Below are 23,637 nucleotides of genomic sequence, written 5' to 3'. Positions count from 1 at the left end.
GTCGCACCAGTTGTCAATTGTCCCCTTTACCAGACAGGCAGGATATGTTTATCAGGTTAAAGGCTAGTCAGTGACCAAGTCTCTGTGATGAGATTGGCATGCCAGAGGATCCTAGCCTGCTCCTGGGCCTGGCAAGGCATGCTATCTGCCGGTTCAGGCAGCAGGTGATCGAGGAGGTCGTACAACCTGACTGTCTGCCCATCTACCATGGCTACATTCGCGGCTGGGTGTCCTTGGAGAGGGAGCATGCGGTGTCCGAGGGCACTACTGATGCCTTTCATGCCCGCCTCTCTTGGAGGAAGGTACAAAAGGGGATTTGGCCTTCACCTGGCCAACAGTTGGCTGAACTTTGCCTCAGTGCGAGTCAGCATCTTCAGGAGAAGAAAGGAGGAACATTGAGGAAAGAATGAATGGAACTTGCCTTCTGGACTAGCAAGCACGATACAGTAACACAGCATGGAAACAGGCCCTTCTGCCCAACAAGTCCATGCCAACCATGGTGCCCTCCCAGCGAGTCCCAATTGCCCATGCTTGGCCCTCTAATCCTTCCCCCTCCATGTACTTATCCAAATGCTTTTGAAATGTTGCTATTGCACTTCCTCTGGCAGCTCATTCCATACTCATACTCACATGCAACCCCCACCCCCCACCGGCCCCTCCCCCACGTCGGTTATTACAATCACCGGCTCGCTAGCACACTCACCGGACAGGGGCCCGAGGAGTGATCTCAAAGGGTGGGCCGGGAGCGCCCAACCTCTTGGGAAAAATGTCGATCCACATCTGCAGCTTGCCCTGCACAAGGAACAAAAGGTTAAGTTGAGCAGTGGGGTAAGGGGCAAAAAAAGAGACAGGCCGTCGAAGTTTCTGTCTAACACCTATCAGGACAGATTCACAAGAATACCAAGGGGGCAATAATTTGTACTGTGTCAGAAAAGGGTGCTGACTGTAGGCAAGCCAATTCAGATTGGGCAAAGTGTTGCCATAGAGAATGCTCCAGAGAGTGACTGTTGCCCAGGTTTTTGTTTAATTTGAGAACAATGCAATGCCTGGACATGCTTCTTTTGCCTGCAGAGGACAGATTCCCTACACATGAATAGATGTAGCTTCTACCAAGCACAAGTAAGCCACACTGAGAGTCCAAATAACAAAGTTTAAAATTTATTTTATTAGTGTCACAAGTAGGCTTACATTAATACTGTTAATGTAACAGTGAAGTTACTATGAAATTCCCCTAGCTGCCACACTCAAAGCCTGTTCAGGTACACTGAGGGAGAATTTAGCACCTAACCAGCACTTCTTTCGGACTGTGGGAGGAAACCGGAGCACCCGGAGGAAACCCATGCAGTCACAGGGGGAATGTGCATCCTCCACACAGAGTGACCAAGCTGGGAGTCAAACCCAGGCCCCTGGCGCTGTGAAGCAGCAGTGCTAACCACCGTGCCACCATGGAGAAGAGATGGTTGAGAGAAGATTTGAACGAATTGTTCAAAATCATAAGGGGTCTGGGCAGAGTCAAGAGATAGAAACTGTTCCCATTAGTGAAAGGATCCAGAACCAGGGGTGGGGGGGGGACAGATCGAAGATGATCGGCAAACAAAGCAACAGAGGCAGAAGGAGAAACTTTGTCATACGGTGAGTGGTTCGGATTCAGGCAGCGCTGACACAATATGGTGGAGGCAGGTTCAATCGAGGGATTTGAAAAGGAAATGGACTGTTATCTGAATGCGGAGGGCGATGGGGAGAAGGTGGGGAGTGACACCGGGTGAATTGCTCGTTTGGAGAGCCAGTACAGACACGAGGGGCTGAATGGCCTTCCTTCTGTGCTGTAGCCATTCTGTGATGTCTATGATTCTGCACTTTGGGTTTATGGGGGTGGTGGGGGGAGGGGAGGTAGAGATTATTCATTCCCCACAACTGCTGACCTCGAAACATAGAAACGTAGAAGGTAGGAACAGGAGGCCATTTGGCCCTTCGAGCCTGCTCCGCCATTCGTCACAATCATGGTTGATCGTCCAACTCAACAGCCGAATCCTGCTTTCTCCCCATAACCTTGGATCCCGTTCATCCCAAGTGCTAATATCCAGCCACCTCTTCAATACATTCAATGTTTTGCCATAAACTACTTCCTGTGGTAATGAATTCCACAGGCTCACCGGGTGAAGAAATGTCTCCTCATCTCCGTCCTAAATGGTTGACCCCGAATCCTCAGACTGTGACCCCTGGTTCTGGATTCCCCCACCATCGGGAACATCTACCCTGTCTAGTCCTGTTAGAATTTTATCAATCTCTATGAAATTCCCTCCCTCATTCATCTGCACTCCAGCGACAACAATCCTAACCTAGTCAATCTCTCCTCATACATCAGTCCTGCCATCCCTGGAATCAGCCTGATAAACCTTTGCTACACTCCCTCGAGAGTAAGAACATCCTTCCTCAGAAAAGGAGGCCAAAACTGCACGCAAGCCTCCCCAAGGCCATGTATAATTACAACAACAACATCCCTGCTCCTTTTCTTGAATTCTCTTGCAATAAAGACCAGCATGCCATTTGCCTTCTTTACCACCTGCTGCACCTGCATGCTTACCTTCAGTGACTGGTGCACAAGGACACCCAGGTCCCTCTGCATACTCCCCTCTGCCAATTTAGAGCCATTCAGGTAGTAATCTGCCTTCTTCATAGAATCCTACAGTGCACAAGGAGGCCATTCAGCCCATCAAGTCTTCATCGACCACAAACCCACCCAGGCTCTACCCCCATAATCCATGCATTTACCCCAGCGACTCCCCCTGACACTGAAGGGCAATTCAGCATGGCCAATCCACTTAACCCGCACATCTTTGGGGTATGGGAGGAAACTGGAGCACCTGGAGGAAACTCGCGTAAACAAGGGGAGAACGTGCAAACTTCACACCAACTGGGTAAGGATAGCAGATTTCCTTCCCTAAAAGGCGTTAGTGAACCAAAGTGAATAACCTCTCATTATCCAAATTATACTGCATCTGCCATTGATTTGCCCACTCACCCAACCTGTCCAGATCATGCTGAAGGATCTCTGCATCCTCGTCAAAGTTCACCCTCCCACCCAACTTGGTGTCATCTACAAACAGTAGCAAACTCTTCTGGCTTCTACCTGCTCAATCCCTGGTTGAATGCTGTTGAACAATGTCCGAGTCTCCACATGTTCTGGCACCAGATTGTGCAAACGGAGAATGTGCAGAGCGAGCCGTTCTTCCGGGGGCCCTAGGAAGCTATAAGGAATCTTCTTTGGCTCTGTACAGTAAGACAGAAAGGAGGGCAGGGATTTAATCAGCTGCACTGAAAAATAACTAAATTTCCAAGTAAGTGTCTTTCCACTGTTGGTTATGACAGTTCTTCGGGGACTTCCCTCATGCTGAAAACTGGGATCAGAATAATTGGAAAAGAATCATAGAATCCCTACAATGCAGAAGGAGACCACTTGGCCCATCGAGTCTGCACCGAAGCAGGCCCTATCACCATAACCCAACATATTTACCCTGCTAGTCCCTCTGACTTTAAGGGTCAATTTAGGATTGGCCAATCCACCTAACCTGCATACCTTTGGACTGTAGGAGGAAACCACAGCACCCGGAGGAAACCCACACAGACACAGGGGGAATGTGCAAACTGCACACAGACAGTGACCTAAGCCGGGAATCCCGAACCCGGGTCCCTGGCGCTGTGAAGCAGCAGTGCTAACCACTGTGCCACCGTGCCGACCAAATAGCGGAATGCTGGGTGGCTTGTCTTTGACTGGCACAGGCAGAGACGCAACATATTGTGTCATAACAACTCTTTGTAACATCCTCTGAAGTTAAAACAGGAAAAAACGGAACAGACCTCCACCTCCCCTACCCCTGTGTTTCATGACAGAATTGACCTCCAGTCTCTATCTTGTTCAGTTTGGACATTAGTGTACTTTTAAGAGACTTTTTAAATTTAAAACATGATTTCTACAGCTCTCACAGCTTCACTGATATCACTGTTACCGGGCTGATGATGATGAGTCCTTTTATTGCTACTTAAGCAGCTTAAATGGGGTTGTTTGTGTTTACTCTGGGGTTAGTTTCACGATCCTGCATTGTCAGATGAATGGTCATGTGTTTCTGGACAGCATTTTCCCCCCCCAGTAAGTTTAAGGTTTCATTTTCCGTTCTGAGCTGCAGTTGAGTGAGTTTTAAAAAGGACAGCAAGCTCAAAAAGAAATGTTTTCCCTCTACCCCTGTTTTTTGAAAATTCTGTTAGTTAGCTGAGTACAGGAACTGAAGGATGAAAACCTACTGTTCTTGGGGGCTGGACCAGAGTGTCTCTGGTGTTTTTGGGAAGCTGTCTTGTCTTCAAATCGTTCGGAGCATTTGACTGCAGAATTCAACTAACGGCCTCGATCCCAATACCACGTGACCATTAGTTTCTATTGTGTTAAACCTGTGAAAAGGATCTCTTGTTGATGGGAGGTTTTGGTTTTTGATTGGGACAGCTTATACATGTTTATTAAGGGTTAAGCAGGATCATAACTGTTTGTTTCTTGTTTATAATTGATAAATATTCTTGCTAATTTTCTTCCTACATATGTTAAGTATATTCTTAAATAAACTTTAATTGATAAAAGTGCCCTAGTGGGTCGCTCGAATCATACCTGAAGTGAAACGTATCATGTCAAACTTATGATTCCAGCACAACTCATGAAACACTTTGGAGTTTCTAACTTGAACCACAACATGAATTGGCTCAGACTCTCAGTTCTGCCACGTGTCCCCATAACAACCACAACCTTGTCACGTCCCAAGCTCCTTACCAAAGTCACTCAGTGAGAACTCCCTGTCTCCGATGGCGATCTTTTGCCCATTGCTACGGAAGACGGGCATGGCGTAGTTCTTCAAGCTGCTCAGGTTATTCAGCAGCTTTATCGGGGTTAACTGATCACGCCACTGAGTTGAGCCAGCTCTGTGGAGAGAAATAAAGATCCCAAATACAACGACCTGCTCCCTCTTGCCTTTAGAAAAAAAGTGCGCATTCCTTCTCTCCCGCAACACACACGAGCGACCTCTGACAACTTTGCTCCCCCAAATCTCCTGTTCTTCCTGTCGTACACCTCTAGAAGGAATGTTTTATTTATTAGTGTCACAAGTAGGCTTACATTAACACTGCAATGAAGTTCCTGTGAAAATACCTTAGTTACCACACTCCGGTGCTGTTTGCATACACTGAGGGAGAATTTAGCAGCTAATGAGCATGTCTTTCGGACTGTGGGAGAAAACCAGAGCACCCGGAGGAAACCCATGCAGACCCCCGAGCACTGAGAGGCAGCAGTGCTAACCACTGTGCCACCCAGATGCAGCCTCTAAGACAGTAATTTACATTTCTATTGACTGCTGCATTCCCTCAGCACTGGCCCTCTGACAGGGCGGCGCTCCCTCAGCACTGGCCCTCTGACAGGGCGGCGCTCCCTCAGCACTGGCCCTCTGACAGGGCGGCGCTCCCTCAGCACTGGCCCTCTGACAGGGCGGCACTCCCTCATTCCCTTCCCATATTACAATCGGGACCACACTTCACTAGCTGGTGGTCGTGGAACATGCTCTATTAATACAAGCCTTCCTTTGATATAAATGCCAGTTGTTGTTGCGCAGCAGTCCGTGGGTCTCACGCTCACTCTGGCATTTGCACTGACTCACGTGCAGTACGTCCGCGGCAGCCCACAATGCGCTCCAAACCGTGACAGGAAGCGGTTTTCCAAGTCGACCACCGTCTCTCCGATTTTGTCATCCTGGCTGACCAGATCATAGTCGTAGACAGCAACTTTGAGATCCTTGTTGAGTGGAATGGTGGCTTGGAGTTGGAACATTCTGGGGAAAGAACTTCCACTGTTAGAAACAATCTCTCCTTTTAAAAACCCTCTCTCCCCATTCATAGAATCATAGAACCCTACAGTGCAGGAGGCAGCCATTCGGCCCACCAACCACAATCCCATCCCGGTCCTATCTCTGTAACCTCATGCATTTATCGTAGCTAGTCCCAATGACACTAACTTAGCATGGCCAATCCACCTAACCCACACATTTTTGGACATTGAGGTGCAATTGAGCATGGCTAGTCCATCCAACCTACACATCATTGGACAATAAGAGGCAATTTAGCATGGCCAAATATGTGTGCATTTGTATCCATATCTTCGTGCACTTATTATGAAAATTGAATACATCTGTGATGACTTAAGATAATGGAATAGCCTACTTGGTTGGGGAGGCTGGGTGTTGATGGTGACATTGGGAGAGAGGCTGCTGCTGACAACACAAGACTGAACCCAGCAAGAGTGAGGAGGAGGCACAGTGGTTAACACTGCTGCCTCATTGTGACAGGGATCCAGGTTCGATTCCCGGCTTGGGTCACTGTCTGTGTGAAGTCTGCACCTTCTCCCTGAGTCTGCGTGGTTTCTTCTGGGTGCTCCGGTTTCCTCCCACAGTCCAAAAGATGGGGGATTGGCCATGCTAAATTGCCCCTTAATGTCAGGGGGACTTGCTAGGGTAAATGCATGGGGTTATAGAATCATAGCATCCACTATGAAGGAGGCCACTCAGCCCATCAAGTCTGGACTGACAACAATCCCATGAAGGCCCCATTCGCTTAATCCCTCACATTTACTCTGCTAACACGCTGATACTCGGGTTAACTTAGTATGGCCAATTGACCTAATCCGCGCATCTATGGATTGTATAGGGATATGGCCTGGGTGGGATTCTGGTCAGTGCAGACTTGATGGACCAAATGGCCTTCTGCTGCTCTATAGGATTCTAGTGTAGAATGGCACTCCCTGTGAGAGTGTACCAGGACTGATTGTAAAATAGGAAAGGAGAAAGGACAGGGAGAACCATCACTTCCTCTCTCAGCTTCGTTTGTGGATTTAAACTGAAGAAACAACTTACTTGCCAAACACAGGATTGAGGGTATTGGCGATGTAATGCTCACGATCATCGACTAGCACTTTTCCGAGTGAGATTTTAATGTAGGGGTCACACTGCCAAAAAAAAGAGGTACAGTTGATGTGAAGTATCTTTGATGAGTTCTTCTTGTTGAGAGCTCCCTCTTTCTTCAGAGCTCCCTCAACCTGCAAAATACAAGCAGATTCGTCCACCAATCCAACTCCTAGGGCCCCATGGCACTTCACAAGTGATGCAATGACCTCGTGGTATTATAGAAACTCAGCTAATGTTCTGGGAACATGGGTTTGAATCCCATCACGGCAGTTGGTGGAATTTGAATTCAACAAAAAAATACCTGGAATTCAGAATCTACCGATGACCATGAAACGATTGTCGATTGTTGGAGAAACCCATCTGGTTCGCAAGGTGGCACAGTAGTTAGCACTGCTGCTTCATGACGTCAGGGGTCTGAGTTCAATTCCCAGCTTGGGTCGCTGTCTGCATGTTCTCCCGGTGCCTGCATGGGTTTCCTCCGGGTGCTCTGGCTTCCTCCCACAGTCGGAAAGACATGCTGGTTAGGTGGATTGGCCATGCTAAATTCTCCTTCAGTATACCCGAACAGGCACCGGACTGTGGTGACTAGGGGATTTTCACAGTAATTTCATTGCAGTGTTAATGTAAGCCTACTTGTGACACTAACAAATAAACTTTAAATCTTTAAACTTTTAATGTCCTATAGGGAAGGAAATCTGCCATCCTTACCCGGTACGGCTCAAATGTGACTCCAGAGACACAGCAATGTGGTTGACTCTCAACTACCCTCGGGCAACTAGGGATGGATAATAAATGCTGGCCCAGCCAGCGATGCCCATGTCCCACGAATGAATCAAAACAAAGTGTTAAACATAGTTTGACGCCAAGCCACATAAGGAGATAATAGGTGACCAAAAATTTGGTCAAAGGTTTCAAGAAGTATCTTAAGGGAGGAGAGAGGTGGGGAGGGGTTTAAGGAAATAATTTGAAAGCTAAGGTAGGTGAATGTCAATGGTAATGGGACAGTAGGTAAGTCGAGGCCAGAATCAAAGGGAAGCAGAGTTACCTCAAGAGATCTGGAGAAGCTAACATGGGGAATACACCAGTGGTGCCACTCTTCTGCTTGGGAGATGGAGGACAAAAGCTTCACTTCGATCCAACATCCCAGGAGCCCTCGATGGTAATACTAGATGGCCAAAGTGAAAATTGATCCATCCCCCACCAGGGTCACACTCCATCCCAACAAGTACAAAATTCACAGTATGTCACAGAAAGATAAACAGAGTCAGTGTCCAATGGGCTAACTGCACTCTAACCCACCCTCTGGGAAATTGAAGGGGCTTGAATGCAGTACTGATTTTATACTGCAATCAATGCAGACAGAGCAAATCCCAAATGTTCCAGGCGATCTGACCTGCTCCAAGCTGACAAACTATCCCTGTCAAATATCCCTAATTTTTCTGGAATCTGTAACGTGTAATGGCACAAATATCTCAAAAGAGAAGTTGGACAAACCGATAAGGTTAGGCTGGGAGAAATCTCATGTGAAACCCCCAGTTACCCGCCATTTTAACTCTCCACTTGGCTTCCACACTGACCTCTCTCTCCTTGATCTCCTGCTGTGTTCCAATGAAGCTGTATTCAAGCTCCAGGAACAGTGCTGCATCTCTCGCCTTCCCAACGCAAAACTGCATTCAACAATCTTGGATTATAACCTCTTGTCCCCACTTGTGATTCCTTTCCTTTGCATATTTCAGCTTCAGCCTTGTTTTTACTTTCAGATGACAGCTGCTTGTCATTCTACCATCCACACCTCTTCTTTCATTCATTCGTGGGACATGGGTGTCGCTGGCTGGCCAGCATTTATTGCCCAGTATTTACCGCCCATCCCTAATTGCCCTTGAGGTGGTGGTGGTGAGCCACCATCTTGAATCACTGAGTCCATATGTTGTGGGTTGACCCACAATGCCGTCAGGGAGGTAATTCCAGGATTTTGACCTAGCCACAGTGAAGGAACAGCCGATATATTTCCAAGTAGGTTACAAGTGGTGTACCTCAAGCATCTGTTTTGGGGCCACTGCTGTTTGTCATTTTTATAAATATCTAGATGAGGGTGTAAAAGGATGGATTAGTAAATTTGCCGACGACACCGAAGTTGGAGTTGTAGACAGTGAGGATGGAAGTTACAGTTTGCAGAGGGACATAGATAAGCTGCAGAGCTGGGCCGAGAGGTGGCAAATGGAGTTTAATACGTAAAAGTGCGAGGTGATTCACTTTGGTAAGAGTAACAGGAGTACAGAATGTAGGGCTAATGGAGGACTCTTAGTAGTGTTGACGAGCAGATAGATCTCGGGGTACACGTGCATAGCTCCCTCAAAGTTGGCGCCCAGGTTGATAAGGTTGTTAAGAGGGCATACGGTGTATTAGCTTTTATTGGTAGAGGGACTGAATTTCGGAGCTGTGAGATCATGTTACAACTGTACAAAACTCTGGTGCAGCCGCACTTGGAGTACTGCGTACAGTTCTGGTCACCACATTATAAGAAAGATGTGGAGGCATTGGAAAGGGTGCAGAGGAGGTTTACCAGGGTGTTGCCTGGTATGGTGGGAAGGTCTTATGAGGAAAGGCTGAGGGACTTGAGGTTATTTTCATTCGAGACAAGAAGGTTACGAGGTGACCTAATTGAGGCATACAAGATGATCAAAGGATTGGATAGGGTGGACAGCGAGAGCCTTTTTCCTCAGATGGTAATGGCTAACACGAGGGGACATAGCTTTAAATTAAGGGGTGGTAGTTATAGGACGGATGTCAGAGGTAGGTTCTTTACTCAGAGGGTAGTAAGGGTGTGGAATGTCCTGCCTGCAGCAGTTGTGGACTTGCCAACTTTAAGGGCGTTCAAATGGTCAGTGGATGGGCATATGGATAACATTGGAACAGTTCAGGTTAGAGGTCACTAGATTGGTTCCACTGGTCGACGCAACATTGCGGGCCGAAGGGCCTGTACTGCGCTGTAATGTTCTATGTTCTAAGTCAGGATGGTGAGTGGCTTGAGTGGTTAACCCTCTAGTCTGATTGACGAGGCTGGGCGGGATATTGAAATGTTCAGAATAATACAACAATTTTACAATTATGGGATTAGTTCAGAAAGCACAGTCAACCCTCATTGACTGCATCTCTCTCCTGATGTGTGCATTGGCAAATCAATTTCTTTGCATTCTTTAACTACACACAGTTTTTTGTAGCCGAGGTGTTGGTTGAGCAAGGGCACTCCAGTGGGACAGCTCCAAAAATTCCTCTTACAAGTGGTTCTAAATTGGCCAATCTGGCTTAGAGCTAAGCATGCTGGTCAACTTGTAATTGAAACGAGATGTGGGTCGTAAAATTACTCTGAGTCAGGGATCTGAAGCTTCCTGTGTTGACCAAATATGGGAAGTTGTTTACTTTTGAAGACTTGGTGGCATTGCATTTTATTGCTTTTACGTGAGAGACATGCAGTTTGAACTATGCAGAGTGGCTCCCTTTACAAGTAATTTCACTGGCTGTTCGAGCCATGAGATTGGTTTCCGGTTACACAACTGACTGGATGACAGGGAATCTTCTGGATCCAGTGAAGAAATTTGGAGAAAAAAGAAGTGGGCAGTCCTTTGCCTGCCAATGATAACTCAATAGAGATTCACGATTGTAAGAAGTGTGCCCTGAATGAACTCTTCAGTGCAAACTATGAAGATAAATTCTACATCGGGGATATTTCTGCCCAGGTCTTTCTTAAACTCAGTAGTATCTATTTTCACTAAAATAATTAAAGTTAAAGGTCAGTTCAAGTTAATGTCCAGGTAAGGGTCAACATTCAGTTGAAGTTGATGTTCAGTTAAGAGTTAAAGTTCAGTAAAAGAGCTGCAACTGCTTAAGTTTGAGGTTTGTTTTTTAAGTTTATTTATTAATGTCACATGTAGGCTTAACACTGCAATGAAGTTACTGTGAAAATCTCCTCGTCGCCACACTCTGGTGCCTGTTCAGGTAACACTGAGGGAGAATTTAGCACCTAGCCAGCATGTCTTTCAGACTGAGAGGAAACCGGAGCACCCGGAGGAAAACCGCGCAGACACGGGGAAACGTGCAGACTCCGCACAGACAGTGACCCAAGCCGGGAATCAAATTCTTGTCCCTGGCGCTGTGAGGCAGCAGTGCTAACTACTGTGGCACCACGCCGAGTTGGTATCTAAAGTGTTAATTAAAGGGAGATTGTTGAATGAATTAAAAAGTCAGCTCCTGTTCTTGTTAGTCTCATTATACTGGGATGTTTGGAGTGTGTTTAAATTAATAGCTGAGTAATATGCGTAAAAGTGGCTAACACATACCTTCCCAGACCGATCCTTTGGCTGGAGGCTAAGGGCACGGACAACGTAAACCCTCACTAAGCAGATCTGAGGCTCACTGGAAGGCAGTTGTCGGAACTGCGATGGAGGGAGAGGCTTTGAGGGATCTTCAGGCAGAGGGTAGATTCGAAATGACCCCTAAAAAAAAAATCAAAATTAGGAGACAATAAAATCACAATCATAGAATCACAACAGTGCAGAAGGAAGCCATTCGGCCCATCAAGTCTGTATCGACCACAATCGCACCCAGGCTTGTAACCCTAGCTAGTACCCCTACCACTAAGGGACAATTTAGCATGGCCAATCCAATTAACCCGCACATCTTTGGAGTGTGGGAGAAAACTGGAGCACCCGGAGGAAACCCACCCAGACGGGGAGAACGTGCAGACTCCACACAGTAACGTGAGGCTGGAATTGAACCCGGGTCCCTGGCGCTATGCCGCTGTGCTGCCCAAGCAGGATGACATAAAACTCCCAAGGACAGTATGGTGGCACAAGGAAAGATTGTTCAGCCCATCAAAGGCCCATTCATGCCGCACAGGTGCCAGGAAAGGACCACCTCCAAAAAGAGAGAGAATATAACCATCTCCCCTTGCATTGCTAGGTTGTGGTTTTTTTTTCCCTTTGTGCTTTCCATAGAGGGTCCCAGGCACAAGGGCTGTTGGGAAGGGAGTGAGGGAGTATAAAAACAAGGCCACAGTAGGTAGCGGGCAGCAGAGCGAGGTGGGTGCTGATTGAGTACTGCAAGGGCTTTGGCGAGACAGGGTTAGGCAAGGTGAGTTACTGGTCAAGTGTGTCCATAGGTCTGAGGGTAGTCAAATAAATGGCAGGAACCATGGGGAGACGTGTCAGTTGTGTAAGGTGCAATATATGTGAGTTCTTGGAGACACAGCATCTCCGGCGAGTCCACGTCTGCACCAAATGTCTGGAGTTGCAGTGTTTGAGGGCCCGGGTTAGGCAACTGGAGTTGAGGCTGGAGGATTTATTTTTAGTGAGGGAAAATGAGGCATTAATGAATAGGAACCAGATTCAAGAGGGGATTTCAGAGTCAAGGAGGGGGAATGGGTGGGTTACAGTTAGGAAGGGTAAAAAGAGGAGTAATGTTCCAAAGGCTACCCCAGGGGTAGTCTCTCAAGATAGCAGGGGTAAGGCGCTAACTGAGGTGGAAAGGGCACAAAGGGCAGAGGAAAATGCCTCAGAGGGAAGGAAGGGGGCTGGATGTGAAATAGTGGTGGGGCCGGGAGGGTTAGAGGAATTGACAGGCGGTTCTGTGGGCAAAAGCGGGAGTCCAGGATGGTAGTCTGCCTCCCTGGAGCTGGGGTACAGGATGTGTTGGAGTGGGTAGAGGGAATCTTGAAGGGCCAAGGGACCCAGGCGGATGTAATTATACATGTAGGAGAGAGGGACAAAGGAAGGAAGGGTAGGGGGGAAATACGTACGCAGTTCAGGGAGTTGGGAGCCAGGCCGAAGTGGAGGGCCTCCAGGGTGGCAATCTCTGGGCTGCTGCCAGTGCCCAGCAATAGCAGGGATAAGAATAATGAGATCCTGCAGCTGAATGCATGGCTGAGGGATTGGTGCAGGACAGAGGGTTTTAGTTTTGTTGACCATTGGGAAGTCTTTGCAAAGGAAGGGCACTTGTATAAGAGGGATAGGGAACACTTAAATGGGAAGGGGACACATATTTTAGCTGGGAGGTTGGCTGAAGTGTTCAGGCAGGGTTTAAACTAGTATGGAGGGGGGGGTGGGGAGGAGAGAGACAGCTCAGGCACTGGGAGTGAGTTGGAGGTCAGGGTAAGTCTAGTTGATAGGGAAATCCCCCAGGAGAAGGAGGATCCAAGAGGGCCTGAGGGTCTTCAGTGCATCTGTTTTAATGCAAGGAGTGTGACGGGAAAGTCGGATGAACTTCGGGCCTTGATGTTCGCGAGGAATTTAGATGTGGTGGCAGTGACAGAGACGTAGTTAAAGGAGGGGCAGGACTGGCAGCTAAATGTTTCAGGGTATAAGTGTTTTAGGCGTGATCGGGGAGGGTTGAAAAGAGGAGGGGGAGTGGCACTCTGAGTTAGGGAGCAGATCACAGCGGTGCAGAGGGAGGATAACATGGAAGGGTTGGAAATTGAGTCTTTGTGGGTGGAGTTGAGGAATAGGAAGGGGGCCATTACTATGCTAGGAGTGTACTATAGGCCGCCCGATAGCCCCCGGGCAGTGGAAGAGGGTATATGTAGGGACATTTTGGATAAGTGTAGGAAGAATAGGGTTGTTGTAGTGGGAGATTTTAATCTCCCTGGGGTGGATTGGAAGGTGCCGAGAGCTGGGGGGTCTGATGGGGAGGAATTTGTAAGATGTGTATTGGAAGGATCCTTGCAACAGTTTGTAGATAGCCCGACTAGAGAGGGGGCGATACTGGATTTGTTCTGGGAAGTGAGCCGGGTCAGGTGGTTGAGGTTGCGGTAGGCGAACATGTGGCTAATAGTGACCACAACTCCGTCTACTTTAGGATACGAATGGAAAAAGATGAGAGCTGTCCTAAGTGGAGGGTGCTAAATTGGGGGAAGGCTAGATACAGGCGGATTCGGCAGGAGCTTAGGGATACAGACTGGGATAGGCTGTTGGAAGGTAAGACCACATTAGGCATGTGGGAGTCTTTCAAGGGAAAACTGCAAAGGGTGCAGGAAAGGCATGTGCCAGTTAGGAGAAAGGATGGGAAAGGTAGGATTAGGGAACCGTGGATTACTAGAGATATAGAAGTCCTGGTTAGGAAGAAATGAGAGGCGTATGTCAGGTCTAAGCAGCTGGGAACAGAAAGAGCGTTGGAGGAATACAGAGAGAGTAGGAGGGATCTCAAACGGGGAGTTAGGAGAGCAAAGAGGGGGCATGAGATGGCTTTGGCAGGTAGGGTTAAGGAGAATCCAAAGGCGTTTTATTCCTATCTTAAGAACAAAAGGGTGGCTCGGGGTAAAATCGGTCCTCTCAGGGACAGACGTGGGGAATTGTGCTGAGAGGCAGAGGGAATGGGGGAGATCCTGAATGAATACTTTGCGTCGGTATTCACGAAGGAGAGGGGCTTGATGTCTAGTACGGTCATTGAGGGAGCGGTAGACCAATTGAAAGATCTATTGATTATGAGGGAAGAAGTGTTAGGGCTTTTAGAGGGCATTAAAACCGATAAATCTCCGGGGCCTGATTGCATTTATCCTAGGCTGCTTAGAGAGGCGAGGGATGAGATTGCTGGGCCTCTGACACGAATCTTTGTCTCTTCTTTGGACACAGATGAGGTCCCAGAGGACTGGAGGATAGCGAACGTGGTACCGTTGTTTAAAAAGGGTAGGAGGGATAGCCCAGGTAACTATAGGCCAGTGGTAGGTAAGTTGATGGAGAGGATTCTTCGGGATAGGATGTATGCACACTTGGAGTGTTCCGATCTGATTAAGGATACGCAGCATGGCTTTGTCAAGGGGAAGTCTTGCCTCACGAATCTGGTAGAATTCTTTCAGGAGGTGACAAAAACGGTTGACGAAGGACAAGCCGTTGATGTCGTCTATATGGATTTCAGTAAGGCGTTTGACAAAGTCCCTCATGGTAGGTTGGTACAGAAGATTAAAGCTCATGGGATATGTGGTTAGGTATCTAGATGGGTAGAGAACTGGCTTGCAAAGAGGAGCCAGAGAGTAGTTGTGGAGGGGTCCTTTTCTAGCTGGAGGTCTGTCACTAGTGGTGTGCCGCAGGGCTCGGTACTGGGACCTCTTTGTAGTGTATATAAATGATTTGGAAGAGGGAGTAGGTGGCGTGATCAGCAAATTTGCTGATGACACCAAGATGGCTGGATTGGCGGGCAGTGAGGAGCAGTGTCTGGCAATACAGCAGGATATTGATAGGCTGGTTGATTGGGCAGATACGTGGCAAATGGAGTTTAATCCGGATAAATGTGAGGTGATGCATTTTGGCCGGAATAATGTAGGGGGAAGTTATGTGATAAAGGGTAAGCTCGTAAGGTGCATAGAGTCGCAGCGAGACCTGGGGGTGCAAGTGCACAAGTCTTTGAAAGTGGCAGTGCAAGTGGAGAGTGTGGTGAAGAAAGCCTGTGGTCTGTTAGCCTTTATAGGAAGGGGTATAGAATATAAGAGCTGGAGTCTAATGTTGCAGTTGTACAGAACGTTGGTTAGGCCGCATTTGGAGTACTGCGTACAGTTCTGGTCGCCTTACTACCGGAAGGACGTGGAGACTCTGGAGAGAGTGCAGAGGAGGTTTACCAGGATGTTGCCTGGTATGGAAGGACTGGGGTATGAGGAAAGATTGAAGAAATTGGGGCTCTTTTCCCTTGAAAGACGCCGACTGAGGGGGGATCTAATAGAGGTATATAAGATTATGAAGGGTATAGATAGAGTAAACAGAGGTAAGCTATTTCCTATAATAGAGACACATAGGACAAGGGGCCATGGACTTAAGGTGAGGGGGGAGCGGTACAACACAGATATTAGAGGGAGGTTTTTCACACAGAGGGTAGTGGGGGTATGGAATGCTCTGCCAAGTAAGGTGGTGGAGGCAAACATGCTAGAGTCCTTTAAGAGTAACAGACAGGCACATGACTGAGTTGGAGATGGGTGGATGTAGGAGAACCTTTTAAATAAGGGTCATTAGCATTGGGGCGTCCCTGGTAATGTAAATGGGTATAGTATGATAATAATGTTTTTTCTCTTTTCATTCACAGGTTTTAAGTCGGTCCACCTTGTGTCCAATGAGGGGCATACACGCGATGGGTCGTACTGGGGCTGCTCTTGGTTGTTCGAGATTGGCCTAGTGCTTCATGTCGTTAGTGTGTGCCTAAACTGGACAAGACGACAGCTCAGTGACTATCGCTGATTGCTGTGCAGACACATGGATTTGGGCTGGTGTCTGTGGGAGTTTGCGCATTCTCCCCGTGCTTGCGTGGGTTTTCTCCAGGTGCTCCAGTTTCCTCCCACACCCCAAAGATGTGCTGTTAGGCTGATTGGCAGGAATAAATTGTCCCTAAATCAGTTTCCCTCAATCTAGATGGCCATAAAACATTAGATAGGGGTCGTGGGTAGAGAGGTGGACTGGTGGTGTTGAGATGGCGGCGCGGGCTTGTTGGGCCGAAGGGCCTGTTTCCCGGGCTGATTTTGTTCTTTGACATTCAGTGCCATCACCACTGCTAGATCACACACCACAATCCTAGATTTTACCATTGACCAGAAACTGAGCTGGATCTAGCCATATAAATACTGTGGCTCCAAGGGCAGGTTAGAGGCTGGGCATCCTGCAGCGAGTAACTCACCTCCTGATTCCCCAAAGCCTGTCCACCATCTCCAAGGCACAAGTCAGGAGTGTGATGGAATACTCCCCAGAAACACTCCAGAAGCTCAACACCATTCAGGATAAAGCAGCGCACTTGGTTGGCACCCCATTCACCAAGTCTTCCCTGACACACACACACTGTAAGCCATGCTGAATTGCTCCTTAGTGTCCAAAGATGTGCAGGTTGGGTGGACTGGCCATGCTAAACGTGTGGGGTTATGTGGATAGCACGGGGAAGAGGGCCTGGGTAAGATGCTCTTTCGGAGAGTCGGTGCAGGCTCGATTGGCCATACAGCCCCCTTCCCTGCTGTAGGGATTCTATGTTTCTAAGCCTGTAACAGGGAACGGGCAGCTAACAAACACAACTTGCATTCACGCAGTGCCTTTTGCAGCCTTGGGGTTTTTAAAGGCACCACTGAAGTACTTTTGACACCATGAGTGAGATGTGGCCATTTTGAGCACAGGAAGATCCCACACACAGCAATGCCTGTCAGAGGCTGACATGGTGGCCCCGGGATTCTAGTGCCCACCTGAGAGGGCAGGTACAGCTTTGGACTGGTTCTGAAAAAGGGGAAAGGGCAGCACTCTGTCAACAGGGGGAGCCAAACACAATGTTAATGAAAAATGAACTTTCATTTCCCCAGAATCCACAACTTGTGCCCCAAAACTAGAGGGCATAGGTTTCAGGTGAGGTGGGGGGAGATACAAAAGGGTCCAGAGGGGGCAATTTTTTCACACAGAGGGTGGTGGGTATCGGGAATGAGCTGCCAGAGGCAGTTAGTAGTCGAGGCGGGTACAATTTTGTCTTTTGAAAAGCATTTAGACAGTTACATGGGTAAGATGGGTATAGAGGGATCTGGGCCAAACGCGGGCAATTGGGACTAGCTTAGTAGTAAAAACGGGGCGACATGGACAGGTTGGGCTGAAGGGCTTGTTGCCATGCTGCAAACCTCTCTGATTCTGTGACTTTCTGATTGCGTGGTCAGAATGTGAACACCTAAGTCACAGGTAACACAGAGAGTACCCGAGACTTCCCAATGGGACTTCCTGAGACACAATGGGAGTGCACTGTATGCCTGCCAAGTTATTCAATCTCAGAAACAACCTCTTAAACTCTTGGCCACATTGGACTAGCCCAGGAGAAATAAAGAGACAACATTAAATATCTGGCTGGAGGGGCTGAAGTGTTACATGCCATCGTCCCAAGGTATGAACATTCAGCTGCAATTATATAGCGTCTTCAACACTGTCTACACCTCCTGCTGTCTGGGGAAAGCAGCCAGCATAATTAAGGACCCCATGAACTCCGCATATTCTCTCTTCCACCTTCTTCCATCGGGAAGAAGACGCAAAAGTCTGAGGTCACATACCAAACAGCTCAAGAACAGTTTCTTCCCTGCTGCCATCAGACTTTTGATGGACCCTGCTTGCATTGAGTTGATCTTTCTCTACAACCTAGCTATGACTGTAACACTACATTTTGTGCTCTCTCCCTTCCTTCTCTATGGATGGTATGCTTTGGCTGTATAGCGTACAAGAAACAATACTTTTCACTGTCTCCCAATACAATGACAATAATTGTAATGACTTTAATTGGGGTGGGCCTATTTGCATATGAACTCCCTGATTTAGGGCCAAATTGGTGGGCCAACGAGGGCACTTCTTGCTTTGTACTTAACCAGGCATGGCAGTTCCTCTGGGACTCGTCGGGCCCTATTTTACCATTTTGATTCCAAGTGCTGGGCATACTTGAAACTGGAAGGGTTTCAGATCTGACTTTTAGACCCATTTTGAGATGCCCCCATATGCACTTTACCCTGCAAAAATATCAGCAATTCCAAATTGTGCTGCAGAAGCCTATGGGTGGGGCTTAACGCACCCAAAACCCTGTAGCTCTGATCGGAGCCTCCAACTGCACACGCGCAGAAAATATGTGATACAATGTGGCTGTCCTGCCTCCCCCTAGCCCCCACAGACATTGGCCCACCCCCACAATACTACTGATCCTCTTAGCTCCCCACCCACCACCACCCAGATTCCACCCCCACTGATCTCAGGCAGAGTGGCTGCAGACCCCCTCTTCCCCCACCCACCCATGGCCTCTTTTGAGCTGTCAGCAGCTGAAAGGGGTGATGAATGGTCACCCAAACTCCATTACTGATTACCTTAAATTCACCCACAACCATCGGGTCCTCGATTTCCCCGTACACTTTCCCTCGGTACAGTTTGAAGGTGTGGCAGAAATCTTGAAGCCCCTTGAATTGAGGCACATCTTCTAACGAGCATGGATAAATCTGCATATGGGAGACAGAGAGACATGTTAAACACAGAGAGAGAGAGAGAGAGAGACGTGATACCAGGAGAGAAAGAAATAGAGAGGGGAAGGGGCAGCGAGAGAGGGTGAGAGAGAGGGGAAAGATCGGGTAGGGAACAGGGAGGGTGAGAGAAACAGAAAGACACAAAGAGAGGGGCAGAGAAAGGAGTAGAAAAAGAAAGAGGGAAATGGAGGCAGGAAAGCGCGATAGCGATAGGCAGCGCAAGAGAGTGAGAAAGAGAACAAAAAATGGAGAATGAGAGAGGTGACCGAGAAAGGAGAAGAGGCAGAGAGAAAAAGAGGGACAGAGAGGAAGAGGGAAGAGGATTAGCATAGAGATAAAGAGACAAGGAGAGTGAGAGGAGAGGGAAAAAAATTACTGTGAGCATCTTAAATGGCCTCAGCTTGTGGGTTCAAATACCCCCTGAGCACAGTGCACAAACCAGAGTCCCTCACCCCTCCCTTCCTTCATAGCTCAGGAAACATTAAACTTACTCACATGCAAGGGGAGGAGTTTGTGTGCAGACAACTATTGGAAAATCTCAGGAGTGTACCTGGCTTCAGTGTACCACACATGGGGAAAACTGTCTCATCCTATTACATTGCAGATTGCTAACTAATTGGCACTGATGGAAGATAGAAGGACCCCAATGCATCAATGGATTGGTGCAGCACAGGAAGAGGCCATTTGGCCCATCATGTCTGTGCTGGCTCTCTGTAAGAGCCCATTGTGTTCCCACTCACTTGCCTTTCGCCTGAAGCCGTGAAATGCTTTCCTCTTCAGATAACTGGCAATTCCCCTTTTGAATGGTTACCACAGGAAGTAGTTGATGCCAAAACATTGAACGTATTCAAGAGGCAGCTGGACATGGGTCGAATGGGATCAAAGGTTATGGGGAGAAAGCAGGATTGGGCTGCTGAGTTGGATGATCAGCCATGATCGTGATGAATGGTGGAGCAGGCTCAAAGGGCTGAATGGCCTCCTCCTGCTCCTATCTTCTATGTTTCTATAATCTGTCTCACCAGTCTCTCAGGCAGTGTGTTCCATACTCCAACCACTCATTGCATAATTGCTTCTTTTGCCGATCAGTTAAATGGCTGCCCTCCGATTCTCGCACATTCCACCAATGGGAACAGTGTCTCTCTCTCTCTCTATCGTGCCAGGACCCCACAGGATTTTGAACATCTCCATCAAATCCGCTCTCAACCATCTTTACTCCAAGGATAACAGTCCCAGCTTCTCCAATCTATCTACATAACTGAAGACCCTCATGGTCTTTGTTCTCCTGTAGTGACAGGGAAATCACCATACATGGGACTGACACCATACCTGAGACTGGCTAGAGAGAGAGGGATGGAACCGTTGAGAGTGAGAAACATCCAACGTTTTTTTCTTTGCCTCTTTATTACTAAGTCCCAGTTTTCAGTTTTTATAGACTGGAAGACCCTCATGGGGAGGTGATGGCCTAATGGTATTACCGCTAGACTGTTAATCCAGAAACCCGGGTTCGAATCCACCACGACAGATGGTGGAATTTGAGTTCAATAAAAAAAATCTGGAGTTAAGAATCTACTGATGACCATGAAACCACTGTCGGAAAAACCCATCTGGTTCACTAATCTCCTTTAGAGAAGGAAATCTACTGTCCTTACCTGGTCTGGCCTACATGTGACTCCAGAATGTGGTTGACTCTCAACTACCCTCCAAGGGCAACTAGGAATGGGCAATAAATGCGGGCAAGCCAGCGACATACAAATGAATAAAAAAAGAACCATAGCATCCCTCCCTGGAACCATTCTCCTGCACTCTCTCTCTAATGCCTTCACATCTTTCCTAAAATATGGTGCCAGAATCAGACACAATACTTTAGTTGAGGAAAAACCAATGTTTCATACAAGGTTAATGCCCACAAGGGTTGGTGTTAAGAATTAACAGGCCTAGAAAAACTGAAAACTGGGACTTACTAATAAAGAGGCAAAGAAAAAAACGTTGGATGTTTCTCACTCTCAACAGTTCCATCCCTCACTCTGTAGCCAGTCTTGAGTCCAACGTATGGTGATTTCCCCGCCACTACAGGAGCACGGTACCCAAAATTATTCTGTTAAATCTCACTGCCCCAGGCTGAGACAAGACTGCGGAGGGATTTGAAATTGAGGATAAGGATGAGCGTTGCAAGATCAGGGGCCCTTGTGAGTCAACGAACGCTGAATGAGGGGTTGACTGCTGAAGGGGGCTTGGTGCATTTGGCCAAGACCATTGTAATGCCCCAGCAGTCAGAGGACTATCCACAGATGATGAAGCCTCTCGCCTTTATTGTATCGTAGCCCTGCGTCACATAATCCGAGTAATCATGCTCCCCAGTCGAGGCGTAGAACTTACACCACCAATCGACAATGTGGTCTTCCTTGAAGAAAGGAAACAGAAACATATTATCGCTATTACGTTTGCAGCAAAGGCTTTCAAAAGCAGGGTCTGAATATAGAACAAAGCTGTCAGATTCCATTCTCAGTGAATCTCAAGCCAACTGTGCCTGTGCCAGCTCTTTTAGAGATTCTCCAATTGGTCTCACTCTCCCAGCTCTATTCTGTAAGGTTTTCAAAAAGAACAATATCTAGCACAGGAACAGGACCTTCGGCCTTCCAATCCCATGCTGATCATGATGCCCTAACTAAGCAAAAAAAAACCTTCTGCCCTTATTCAGTCCGTACCTCTATTCCCTCCCTGTTCATGGACCCATCAGGATGCCTCTTAAATGTTGCTAATGTGCCTGCTTCCACGACCTCCTCTGGCAGCGCGTTCCAGGCACCCAACACTCTGTGAAAAAGCTCCCTCGCACATCTCCAACAAACTTTCCCCCTCTCATCTTGAACCTGTGCCCCCTTGTAATTGACCCTTCCACCCTGGGGAAAAGCCTCTGATTATCCACCCTGTCTGCACCTTTCATCATTTTGTAGACCTCTATCAGGTCTCCCCTCAGCCTCCGTCTTTCCAGTGAAAATAATCCTAGTTTATTTAACCTCTCCCATAGCCAACACCCTCATGACCAGGCAATATCCTGGTGAACCTTTTTTGCACTCTCTCCAAAGCTTGCACATCCTCCTGATAGTGTGGTGACCAGAACGGCACGCAATACTCCAAATGCGGCCCAACCAAGGTTTTATGTAGCTGCAACATGACTTGCGAACTCTTGTACTGAATACCCTGGCTGAAGAAGGCAAGCATGCCATATGCCACCTTAAGAGCATAAGAAATAGGAGCAGGAGTAGGCCATCTAGCCCTTCGAACCGGCCCCGCCATTCAATAAGATCATGGCTGATCTGAAGTGGCTCAGTTCCACTTTCCTGCTTTCTCCCCATAACCCTTAATCCCCTTGCCTACCAAAAACCTATCTACCCGCGTCTTAAATATATTTAGCGACGTAGCCTCCACCACTTCAGCGGGCAGAGAATTCCAGAGATTCACCACCCTTTGAGTGAAGAAGTTCCTCCTCAACTCTGTTCTAAACTGCACCCCCCCCCCCTTATCTTGAGGCTGTGCCCTCTAGTCCTGCTGTCCTTCCTGAACGGGAAGAACCTCTCCACCTCCACCCTATCCATCCCTTTCATCATTTTATACATCTCAATGAGATCTCCCCTCATCCTTCTAAACTCTAACGAGTACAAGCCCAGTCTATTCAGCCTCTCCTCATAGCTCAACCCCCTCAACTCCGGTATCAGCCTAGTAAACCTCCTCTGCACTCCCTCCAAGGCCAAAATATCCTTGCGCAAGTGCGGCGATCAAAACTGCACACAGTACTCCAGCTGCGGCCTCACCAGTGCCCTGTACAGTTGCAGCAAGACCTCCCTACTTTTATATTCAATCCCCCTCGCTATGAAGGCCAGCATCCCATTCGCCTTCCTGACCACCTGCTGCACCTGCAGGCTGGGTTTTTGCGACTCATGCACGAGGACCCCGAGGTCCCTCTGCACCGTAGCATGCTTCAGCTTTTCGCCCTGCAAGTAGTAGTACCATTATTCCTACCAAAGTGGATAACCTCACACTTGCCAACATTGTATTCCATCTGCCAGGTCCTTGCCCACTCGCTCAGCCTATCTAGGTCCCTCTGCAGACTTTCCACACCCTCCACACAATTTGCTGTTCCATTTATCTGTGTGTCATCAGCAAATTTCGACACCTTACACTCGGCTCCCTCCTCCAGATCATCTATATAAATGGTAAATAGCTGAGGCCCCAGCACCGGTCCCTGGGTCACTCCACTAGTCACCAACCACCAATCCAAATAGCACCCATTGACACCCACTCTCTGCCTCCTATTTGACAGCCAATCCCCTATCCACACTAGCACCCTACCCCCAACTCCATGCCCCCTAACCTTCTGTAACAACCTCTCGTGCGGCACCTTATCAAACACCTTCTGAAAATCGAGAAACACCACATCCACGAGTTCCCCTCTATCCACCGCATTAGACACATCCTCATAGAATTCCAATAAATTCATCAGACACGACTTCCCCTTAACGAAACCATGCTGCGTCTGCTCTATCAAACAATTCTTCTCAAGATGCCTTGCTATTTTCTCTTTGATTACAGATTCAAGCATTTTTCCTACAACAGACGTTAAACTAACCAGCCTATAATTCCCTGCCTTTTGCCTGCTACCCTTTTTAA

The 23,637-nt window shown here is 47.9% G+C and overlaps 1 protein-coding gene across 1 annotated transcript in view; it reads right to left on the bottom strand.

Moving 5' to 3' along the window:
- Positions 1-23,637, bottom strand: part of LOC145361252 (myoferlin-like) — a 123,598-nt gene that overhangs the window by 18,712 nt on the left and 81,249 nt on the right. Inside the window, exons 37-44 of the mRNA XM_080216885.1 lie at positions 21,278-21,373; positions 18,820-18,948; positions 11,327-11,482; positions 6,939-7,030; positions 5,691-5,861; positions 4,814-4,962; positions 3,131-3,270; positions 704-792 (exon numbers count right to left, since the gene is read on the bottom strand). Coding sequence (XP_080073011.1) covers positions 704-792; positions 3,131-3,270; positions 4,814-4,962; positions 5,691-5,861; positions 6,939-7,030; positions 11,327-11,482; positions 18,820-18,948; positions 21,278-21,373 — 1,022 coding nt within the window. The remainder of the gene's footprint in view (positions 1-703; positions 793-3,130; positions 3,271-4,813; positions 4,963-5,690; positions 5,862-6,938; positions 7,031-11,326; positions 11,483-18,819; positions 18,949-21,277; positions 21,374-23,637) is intronic.

Source organism: Carcharhinus amblyrhynchos, chromosome 34 (assembly GCF_965287045.1).
Source record: "Carcharhinus amblyrhynchos chromosome 34, sCarAmb.v2.hapA, whole genome shotgun sequence".
NCBI lineage: Eukaryota > Metazoa > Chordata > Chondrichthyes > Carcharhiniformes > Carcharhinidae > Carcharhinus > Carcharhinus amblyrhynchos.
The sequence above is the reverse complement of the archived record's forward strand: the minus strand, read 5'-3'. Positions and strand labels throughout refer to the sequence as shown.